This window comes from Lepidothrix coronata, unplaced genomic scaffold (genome assembly GCF_001604755.1).
Source record: "Lepidothrix coronata isolate B3197 unplaced genomic scaffold, Lepidothrix_coronata-1.0 Scaffold4, whole genome shotgun sequence".
Lineage (NCBI taxonomy): Eukaryota > Metazoa > Chordata > Aves > Passeriformes > Pipridae > Lepidothrix > Lepidothrix coronata.
Window position 1 is genome coordinate 9035914 of NW_016690184.1, and position 11471 is coordinate 9047384.

Sequence of the window (11471 nt, forward strand, 5' to 3'; positions counted from 1 at the left end):
AGCATTACACAGATTACTTTCAACTTCCTCCCAAAAAATCCAGCTCCTCACCAAGACTATGAATATGAACAGGCTAGCTTCTTTTGCATGTAAATTGATTCCATACTGGCAAAACTGGGTAGGCTCACCGTTTGAATGTTTTTCTGTTAAAGGTTTTCTTAAGAGAGACCTTAAAAAGCTTACCAGATATTTCCATACATCAATAAACTGCAGATCAAACTTGTTTCAGTTCTAATGGCTTTACCTCTAGGTAAACTACATAGCTGATAAGATACTCCTAATTTAAAAAATGAAAGTGGTGAAATTTGCATGGAACAACTTGATATAATCACTTTGCTGCTTCTGATTCTGCTTTTAATTTTTCTTAAGCCACACAAGCACTGTTCTCTAAAACTTGTAATCACCCTGCCTTTTAAGAACCCATTCCAGTGTGTTTTGTACCATGAGAAGCATCAAAGTTGGGTTGCCTCAAGCATCTCAGAAAAACCATGGAAACATGCTGAAATTCTAACATCACCAGATGAGGTCATGCTAACCTCTTAATTCTCACACTGCCCAGCAAGAACACTCTGGCCTTCCATTTTTTGAAAAGCTCATAACTACCTGATAAGAACTTGCTCATATCCATCTGAGTTTTACAGCAACATCTTAAAAGGCCAGAGACAGGTAAGAAGTCCAGGCACCACCTATTAGGGTTATGCCTAAATGGCACAAGTGCTGACTAGGATTTGATTCCTAACTAGGACAACACCGACAGGACAGAGCTATGCTAAAAATTAGAGACTACCAAGAGTATTTTAACTCTGTCATATGAAAAACTGATTTTTGTAACTTTCTGTTAAGCTCCAGTTATGAGAAATACAAATCATGAAAATTAACAAGTCCCCAGTTACTACAAGAACAACAGGCAATCACCCTGTGGAAACTCACTACTCATGCACTTTACTATCCAAGAAGAAAACAATGGAGAAATGAAAAAATAGAGGCAGAAACCTTGCAAACAATAATATATTTTCTTCCAGAACTATATGACCATGTCAGTACTGAACAATCATGCCACCACAGCCCATTTCACCTTAAGCCATGGCTCTTGGCAAGGCAAATGTTGAGGATACTGACATATACATCAAGCTGATGTTGAAAAGTTTTTCTATGGTTTTCCAACCTATTACAAATGTTGCAGTTAGCATAAGTCTACACAAATTGGTCTTTTGCCTCTATAGTTTTGAAAACAGAAATATATAAAAAGGCAGCATAAAGAACAGGTTGGCTACAAAACATATGTACCAATATTTTAGCAGAATTCATAAGTAACGTTTTCTAATTATTTTACTATATATAATGTGCTTATTCTTTAAAAGTTTCAGTAATTCAAAAGCTACAGAAAAAACCAGCAGCTCACAGCTTGAATATGAACCCTTTTAAAAAATACAACTCAAATAGAGTTTTATACTTTACAAACTTGCATTGTAATGTTCTAAAACACTGGACTGGCATCAGCTTGATCTGAAACCAGGCCTAATATGCAGTATGAGAAAGAACTAGCCTGACCCCCTGTGGCCAAAATATCGCAAAACTATGTATTACCACCATCATCCAAATCTTCCTCAGATATCCACCATGGCATTGAATTCTTTTTCTTCCTTCCTTTTTTCCTGGGCTGTCCCAATGTCTCAAGGATGCTGGACTTTTTCTTTGTATTTCCAAGTGAATCATCTGAAAGAGACTGAATCAATTGCATACAAGGTTAAAGAGAGCTTTTATATTTTCACATTGTTTAACTGTTTTTCAGCCACTCGATTCTGGACTTTTGAGTCCAGATGCCTTTCTTTACTCCCCACTGTCTGCCTTTGCTGTATATGCATGACAAAGCTGATTAAGAAAGAATAACTATATTCATGTGGCATAAATACTGAGTATTATAATAACCCCACTGCCAGAGTCTGAATATGTTAAAAGCTAATAGAGAATATATGTTCAAATGAATAGCATAATCAGCTCTTTTTCAATTAGTTACAACACATAAAACCCAAAATCCTGACTACATCCCTGAAGATAATAAAGTAAAGCAGAAACAGTTTTGCCTTGTTTTGTACATGAACATTATTAATATTCGAAAAATAAACATTCTAGCTCCCAGTAAATCGTATTTCAGAAATTAATTTTATACTTCGTATTCATGGAATATAATAGAAATGCCAGAGCCATTCCTACCCAACTGTGTATTAAGCTTTCTATGTGTTAGTCATCCAACTGATTTTGACTGATGGCTTAAATCAATGGAGAGAAGGTCTATGAGCATGAACATCCTATGAATTTAAGTTACTGAAGAGTAACAGGAAGGAAAACGCAACTAACCTCTGCTCTTTTCCTTTATTTAATAAAGGCTCTTTGTGGCCTACAGCAGGCTCAGCATCACAATTATATGTCCAGACACTGAACAAGGAAATACACTCATTAAGCTTGAGCAGTAAACTGGGGTTAAGGGGAGTGGAATATTTTTTATCTAAATTTTTAGCTATAACTGCTGAAACCAATTGTCCTATAGTGTCTTAAAGAACACAGTGAATAGTTAGCAAAAGCCGTAAACAGTAAGAAACAACAAATTCACAAATCAAACGTATCATATGGCAAAATTTCAAAAGCTTCACTTTTGTAATAGTCACAAATAAGAAAATGTGATAGTATAAACAGAATGCTAGAGGCAACAGGACTGTGGGTACTTAATATGTAAAACATAAGGGTATATTTTATTAAAACAAGCCTCTGCAGTCCACTGCCTGATTCCTATTACATAAAAGCACTACCATAAAAGCCTACCTTTACTTTATGATTAATGTTTCAACCTATATATGCCTAACAAGAACATCCATAAATCAAATGACAATTACATAAAACAATAATTTAAGAAAAATTATAATATCATCATCATCATCATCATGGCTAGGCTTCATGAATGAAGATTTGGGAAAGGCTCTATCCTCATTTGTTACAGGCACGCTGGTGGCTAATAAGGCCAATAGGAGATAGACATGTCTGATTGCAAAAGGCACAGCAGAAGAACTCCTTAGGTGGTATATTCTATTCTTATCAATATCTCTGACCAAGAACATCTTTAGAGCTTATGGTTTCATTTGAGAAAATTAAATGCTTGTCATACAGACTAAGAAAGAAAAAAGTGCTCTGAGCCTTGCATTTTAATAAAACACAATTTTAATAAATTATGAAACTGCTAGACAACCGGATATATTGCAATTTCTTTAAGTTGGCTCAGTGACATAGAACAAAACAGCTTTACATTCCTAACGTATATCCTATAAATAACAACTTCCTTACACTAGTCACCACACAAGTACTAATGCCAGTGTCTCCGAAGGTCAGAATGCCTCCTGCACTAGAAGCACTGACAGGTGCTTGCAGCAAGCTCTGTTATCACTTGCTCTTTCTTTTACAACTAACAGTATCCTCTGCTCTGCAAGCAGAACTTCAGTGATGCTCATACGCCTTAGTGTATTGTAACTAAAGAACCTGAAACCCCCACAGGTTGGTCTCAAGTTCTGGAAACTTTCTGTGTCCACCCATCTTGTCAACTGCAGACAGTTGGGAAAGAAACGCTGACACAAAAATATTGGCGCATTTTTCTCAACACGTCAGTTATCTTGATAGTGAAACTTCCAGATTTTTTCCCTTCCTTCGGAAAAAAAGTAAATAAATAAATAAATAAATAAATAAATAAACTTTTGAAATATTTGCTTAAACAATATTAAGTCTTCCCCAAACTACTGAGAAACAGTTTTTATTACTCTCCCCACCATTATCCCCTAAACACAAACATCACCTGCAGAGAGATTTCAAACAATGGAACACATCAGCTTCTCATCTTTCTCACATTAAAAGGCCACACACTTTTTATTAAAAAAAGAAATAAAAGCGAAGACAGGAACATAAAAGAGGATGCATGTGTAAAAGTAACAAAGAGTAGACACTGTCGTTGTTATGTGAGTCTGTATCCAGCTGGCAAAACACAGAACAATGCACATTTTTAATGACTCCATTTGCAGGTTTAAAATAGTTTTAGTTTGAAATGAAGGTATGAGTTGTTAAAAGTTACATTATCTGGAATGTGCCAAATACCACTTAGACTAAATTAATACAGCTATTGTGATTTTTTTTTTCTAACTTAAGCATTCTCAATGTGGGCAATAGCTGAGGAGCAAGAAGAGCATGTCAAATGAGGAACAAATACAAGAAGCAATCATATGCAGATCTTTGACAGATGCTCAAAACAAATAAAAGAATAAACCTTTTTTCTCTTCCCCAGAGCAACTCCCTTCATAACAACAGTAAGTAAAGAACTTTTGAAGGAACTGCACAGGCTAATTTTTAAATTCTACTAATATTAATAATTTTCAGTGAATTCAGGAGTGTTAACTCAGCTACATCATCAAATTAAATAACTTTTAGTAGTCATTAAATTGTAGCGCAGCCTCTACATCAGAAAAACTTCAGGCATACATTATATATAACAGACTCCAAGAATATTCTCTGCCATCACTAGTTATGCTTATATAAGGTATAAAATCTAGTAAAGGCCTTATGTATGTGGTGTATATATTTTAGAGTTACAACACTGTTTGTCTGATAGACTGGAGGGCTAGTTCTGAAATTACAGGTCTAGTTGCAGTGAAAAAACATACCTAGTCAGGGCATTTCGGTCATGTCTTAGCTTAAGTCATAACTCACAGACTTGCATGATTTTGCCTGTACTCAAAATCATCAAGTGCCATGAGAGAGGAAATTAATCTAATTCAAATTTTCTAATCACTACAACGTGCTTCATTTTATAGAAAAATTTTTAACTAGACTTCAGTGAAAGTAAGTATTGCATAGAAAAATAAGGAAATTTTTAAAACATAGTTTGTGTCTATACACAGGAAGAGTTTTAAACCTCATTTTTAATTATATATCAATTTGAAGCTTCTATTACTAAGTAACACATGCAATAAAATCAAAGCAAAAATCAAGAAGCAAAGAATCTTTCTGAAGATACAACCTAGCAATTACAAAATATTTATTTAATCACAAAACTGTTCTCTTGACTTCAATACAGCAAAATAGTATGAATTAAGTTTAGCAATTAAAACCTTGCAAAGATGCACACATAAGACCGCTATGTAAGTTAGGTGATAAAAGCACATTGAATCTCCAATTTCATATTCTTCCAGATTCAAATCTTCTCAGTATTTTAACAGAGAAAAGGGATGTGACCTTGCCCTCAAACATACCTCTTTCAGAAACTCTTCAAACTGCTCATCTAAATCTTCTTTTGAAAATCGATGAGCCATAATCTTCAGCTGGATGTTACCTTCCACACAACTGAGTTTAAAAACTAAAATTTAAAATAAAAACAAACTTAATTGAATGCATTCTGAAATTAGATGTAACCTGGTGATTTGCTTGAATAGAGAGCTATAAGCAAAAAAAAAAAAAATCCTGAGGGATGAAACATCATTCCTCCCATCCTTAATCTAAACTGAATGAGACATATTAAACTTTTACTGAATGAGACAATCAATGCAGATATACCTAAATTACCAAAATTTCTTATAAACAAAGTACTCATTTCCAAAACAACAGCTTCAGCAATTAAACTTTGAGGGACAAATAAAATATGATTCTCTTCAGCAACTTTACATTTTTCTTCAAAAAACTGCACTCTTGGCTACCCATAGTTAAGCATTTTGTCAATAAGCAAAAAAGAATATTTGTAATATTCTGCAGTAATATTTCCCATCCATTTTAGGGGCTTTTAATACCTTTCTTTTAATTCCTTTCTTTTTTTCTCCAAGACTGGACACATCTGGCACTGTAGGTTTTGTTTCATCATCTCTGCTGTACTTAGGACTTGGTTATCAATAAATATATGAAAATCTTTTAAGATTAGAGAATGAGATTTGTTTTGATCTACCGTGACACAGAAAGCCAGTGGCTCTTGCCTTCCTCCCATTCCCAAAAGTCTGCATTGATTTTTCAGGTACAAAATAAGCCCCACGCTCAAAAGGCTACAAAGCTTTTGTGTATCACACTGCTCAACACATATGGCTGCCTTCAAAACTGCATATGTATCGCAGCATTAAACTACCCTAGCATCTTCCAGGCTGAGAAGTGCTATGTAAACATAAAAGGGCTAAACATTTGCAGAAATGCTTTTACCATTAATAAAAACTTCTCCCAATATGGAGCCCACTCAGTGTACAGGACTGTTACCTACCTAGTAAATTGATTTTGACAGGTGAGTTGTGACAACTGCTTCCTGCTTTCACTCCTTAAGCATCCATAGACCACCCGACACTTTGGCTTTGGCAGTTAAAAAAAAAAAAAGTTATATAGCAGACTGCCCAGACTTTGAATTGAATAAGATATCCTTATGTAAGCATTTGGACAATATCTCTGAAAACATGGTAAGGAGATTAAGAATACTCCCTCTCAGGACACACATAATCCAGTACCCTTTTATACTTTTGCATCAAAGAACACTTGACGCTAAATGTAAGATGCTTTAGCAGTTTACTAGCTGTGCCAACTAATTCAGCAAGTGGGGAATACTTCATCCTAGCCTCGCCAGAAAAACAAAGGGATTCTTCTGACATTATCTGTACTTCTGCCTACCTTATAACTACAGCTTTTATAAAAACTAACATTATAAAGATTTATTTTTCAAAAGGACAACAAATACGTCAGAAAATTTCCGTAACAGAAGATCAGAAACACTGCCCTTAACAAATACACTTTTCAGTCATGCCTTTAGACTTGGAGGCTCACAAATGGCTTTGTGCACAAAACAAAGGCGGCACTTGCTGGGATATATGCTACAACACAGCAGCGCAGGAAGCAGTAGTTTTGAGGGGGCATGGCTAAACCACAGGGATGAGGGAAAGCTTAAAACAGCCCAACTCATTTCATGTAACCTTTTAATCATTGCAGCCGTGACCTGATCCTCCGGCGGCTTTTCCTGGAGCACACGCAGGCTGGCACACGGCAGCGCAGGGGCTCGGACACGGGCGGGCAAGGCTCGGCTTGGCTCGGCGGCCCGAGGGGCCGCTCCGGGGAGCGGCGAGGACGGGGGACACTCGGTTCAGAGCGGGGCGCTGCCCCGGCAGCGCACCTGGACCGCACCGGGCCCAGTCGGCGACGGCTGCCTCGCTCCCCGGCGGCGCGGTTGCCTGGGAAACCCTCCCGGCCACCGTCCCGCCCGCCAGCAGGGACCGCACCACGTGATCCCGCCAAATCTGCCGGCTCGTCTCTGCCCGCCGCGGGACGCACGTGACAGGAGCGAAGGGGCTCTGGCGGCCATTCCCGCCGCGGGAGAGCCCTGACGGGAGGGGACGGGCTCCACTGGCCATTCCCGCCGCGGGAGAGCCCTGACGGGAGGGGACGGGCTCCACTGGCCATTCCCGCCGCGGGAGAGCCCTGACGGGAGGGGACGGGCTCCACTGGCCATTCCCGCCGCGGGAGAGCCCTGACGGGAGGGGACGGGCTCCACTGGCCATTCCCGCCGCGGGAGAGCCCTGACGGGAGGGAGTCGCGGAAGTGGCCGGGCGTGCGGAGCGGCGCCCCCTGGCGGGCGGCGGGCTAGCAGCGCCGGCGGGTCCGGGAGCGGCCGCGGGAGCAGCCACGGCGGGATTGTGTTGGGTAAACTTCCCTGTCCAAGCATCCAGGAGCCACTCTGGTGGTCGCACTCTCACCACCTGAGCTGGGACCGAAGCCCCTCCACAGCAACAACACCCCACACTCACACAGTCAGACAAGGTTTCCTTCCGACTCGACCCCACACGCTTCTCCAGAAGTCGTTCAAGTGATCCTTTGGGAAAGCAAGAAGGAAAAAGTTAGAAGTGTGTCGCTTTCCCTAATGCAAAGGTCAAACTCAAAGCAAACCTTTTCGCTTTTACACAGAAATCCCCTCCTAAAGCTTTCCTAATGTTTCAGCCTTGGTTGTCGGCCCTTGTGCTTTTAATACGTTTTAGCACATCTCTGGAAATGTTTAAAATAGGCAGAGAAATTAATGACCTCTGTTTCCCTGACCACTGTCTCTCAAATAACCACAGAACAATTGCAGTCTGTGCTTGCATGTGCTCTCCAGTGAGGGACTGTCAGTTGTGTTTGTTGTGAGAGTCACGTTGCTTTAAGAATTTTTATGCCAACATTTAGTAAATGGCAAAATAAAACAAGTTCGCTTAAGAATACAAATGAACATTGTTCACACACACACACACACACATTTTGATTCTCTCTTCAGCAGACTTGGAACAAAAAGATTTTGAAAGGAAGTTTTCTTTGGTAAGTGTTGGATACTCATCACAAGTGAGAAACTAGTTAAAGTCCTATTACTGTCTCATTTCCTGTTAGCTTGAGAGATAAAGACAGTGCTTCCAATATGGTCTTTATGTATCCCAGATTTTTTTTATGCTAGTATAAATTATAGTTTAAATTCAAAGAAGCAAAGAAATATGGGCTCTGTATTTTCCACACAAGTCTACAGGAATTACTTTGCTAAAGGTGCTGCAGCACTTCTTTCAATCAAACCTATTGTCTGCAGATGTATTTCTATTTGCAAAGTATTATTTTTCATCTTTGTGGGCAACTTCTGCTGCTCTCTACAGAAAATGTGGGATCTGATCAAGGACAGAACGCCCACATGAACTAATATACTAGAACAATTTGTTACACGTGACAGCCTACTGATGGTGAAAACATCAGTTTCCAACATTTACTCTTTTGTCGCATGAAAAAGCATGGAGTGAGGCATGAGCATTTAAAGAGAAATATGGAAATTAATTAAAAGAGTGTCAGTCTGATGCTGCATGCCTTGATCCTTGCTCAGATTTAAGCCAATGCAAATTTTGCTATTAACTTCAAAGTGATAGCTGTGACATCATTCATTGATCATGAGAGTTACTTCATATATGATCAAATAATCACATCAAGGGCTTGGTCCTTCAAGCTGCTAAAAAACTGTTGCACATTGAAGCTTTTCTATTTGCAGAAATATGTTCAAAGAGCCTTGTACAAAGTATAGAAAAATGTGCAGAGGGATCAATGCTGTTGGAAACCTCAGTGCCCATATGGGAAAGAAAAAAATTCAAACCACTCTTGATGACTGTGGTGGAGAGGAGGCATAGCCTGGTGTTGAAATGTCATCCAGTGCATTCAAATAACATGCACAATAGCCACTTAAAAAGATTTTCATTTCCTTCTAATGCCAACCAGTTGGAGCAGTTTTCTCAAGCGCTCTTAACAGTGGAGCTTAAAAAAGGGGAGAGCAGGGCTAACCACAAAGTTCAGCCAGGAACATGGCAATTTGGGCGGCAATGCTAGTAAAGCAGAAGGATGGACACGAATTCTGAAATAGATACTGCTGGACAGAGCCCCAAATTATAAGGTAACATTGTGGCTCTGCTGGCATGTGTGGGAAGCCTTTGTTGACTTCTATGAAACCAGATTTCACTGCTGTAGTCATTAGCTTCTCATTTAAATGTGTGGCATGTGTGCACTTAGCACATATGTTTTTCTTGCCAAAACAGCAAAAATATAAGGCTTCATGTGTTAGTATAGTAATTTCAAAATATTAACAGCAAAATTAAAAGGAATAATATATCCACACTTTTGTTTTGTTGTCTAATTTCAGTTTTGTATCATCTATAAATGTCAATGGGGAAAAAGACATCAAATAAAAAAGAAAGAAAAATGTCTGCCACATTCAGTTTGGCTGAAGCTTTGCATCAGATAGTATTTCAGTACTGAACTTGCAAATATGTGAAATATGAGATTATGATAATAAATATTTAACCATATTCTTGGTTATGTTTTTCTAAGGGTTAACAGTTTTCTACTGAATGAAAAGCAAACAAACAGTGGTGAACTAAGAAGTTAAAACTGCATTCTCTGTGTATACCCACTGTGATAATACTTCCTTAAATGACAATGCAATAAAAACCCTTTCCAGTATACGCATCAGAAAAAGGATTCCCAAACTACAAGTTGCACAGAAAATTGAAAAATCATGTGGAATGTATTTTGTGTAAGAGAAAATGGTAGTTAAATTAGGATTAGTTATAAAATAGTTCACCCCACTATAATTTCAGTTTGAAAGCACGTTTTTAATATTTTCACTTTTGGTTCACTGCAGGTCTTATTTTGTTCTGCCACTGATCACCATAGTCCTTGGATCCCAAGGGTTGGATTTATGGTTGACTGTGTTACAGTAGCTAGACTGAACTTAGCTTCTCACCCTACGGGTTTTTTCCATCATGCAGTTTCTCCATGGGCTGAGAACTGAATTCTGTGCTGTGTTTCAAATTATCCCAGAGACCCAGATTGGTCGCGAATCTTATTTCCGCTTGTGTCCCTTGAAGGGAGCTGCAAAGTTTGGAGTTTGGAAGCTGGGCTGTCACATTTCTGGCCATTTCCTGTTTTCAGCAAGTTAACAGACATGCACTGTTTCTCATACTTTTTGAAAGTGGATCTTCCCTATGTCTTATTTGTGTAAATGTTTAATTGCCTTAATGTTGTGCCCTGTCCTGCCAAATTTTCAGTTCCTCGGGAAGAGTGCAAAGTTGCTGTAATTACTGGCTGCAGGAATAAAACCTTCACCATAATAAAGGAAACTTTCCTATCATCAACGGTAAGCATTTAAAAGTTCTTCAAGAGGGTAAATGTTTGCAGTCAATAATTAAAGCTGCTTCTCACTTACTAGATTAAAAGAACTGCATTTGCCAACATTTAACACTAGCCTTTCTTTCATTTCCTGATTCTCCATAAACTCATTCGAAAACGTTGCTCTACTGTGTAATCCAGCTAGTGGAGCAAGATCCCTCCTGTTTGCAGCCTTTCACTTTTGACAAATCCTGGGAAAATGTTGCACAAAGATACAAACATAGCTGGTTTGACCAACTGTAACATTTTCGAACTAGACTAATGTTGTCCTATGCCTACTGTAGGTCCTTCTTTGCCAGTGAATATTCTCGGTTCTTGACATCAGGCAACATGATCACAAATCCCACTCAACAGGACTGGAGAAACAACTTGGGTCGCTTCCACCTCAGAGTCATTTGAACTGCAAACCCTCTGCCATGAATATTCTCCTTTGTATATAGAAAGTTTTGTAATAAATTTTTCTCTTTGTGTGAAGACATGCTGCATATGTTTGGTTTAAAAAAAATTAAGGTAAATATTTTTATAAAAATTTCTTGGTGGCTTAGGAAAGATTAAACTCAGAAAATTCTGCAAAGAAAAATTAAGTGTTTTGATTTATTCAAATTTTGCAGATCCATAACATCTTTCATTGGTCCTGACAACATATCTGCTTAACACTGGCAGGAATATTAGCTGTGCATTTCAGATTTTCACTTGGTTATTTTTAGTTCTTCTGAAGCCTGGGAAATAAGAAATATAACCGCTTTGAACAGTCTGAA

The 11471-nt window shown here is 38.5% G+C and overlaps 1 protein-coding gene across 3 annotated transcripts in view; it reads right to left on the reverse strand.

Annotated features, from left to right (window-relative positions):
• The window catches only part of CEP162 (centrosomal protein 162), a 45143-nt gene extending 37966 nt beyond the window's left edge, over positions 1 to 7177 (reverse strand). Inside the window, exons 1-4 of one of the 3 annotated variants that reach the window (XM_017826570.1) lie at positions 6969 to 7177; positions 6272 to 6357; positions 5286 to 5389; positions 1591 to 1726 (exon numbers count right to left, since the gene is read on the reverse strand). In XM_017826570.1, the coding sequence (XP_017682059.1) occupies positions 1591 to 1726; positions 5286 to 5345 (196 nt within the window). In that variant the 5' untranslated portion in view covers positions 5346 to 5389; positions 6272 to 6357; positions 6969 to 7177. The other 2 variants (XM_017826556.1, XM_017826561.1) reach the window with 2 other exon arrangements.
• Between the last annotated feature and the right edge of the window lie 4294 nt (positions 7178 to 11471).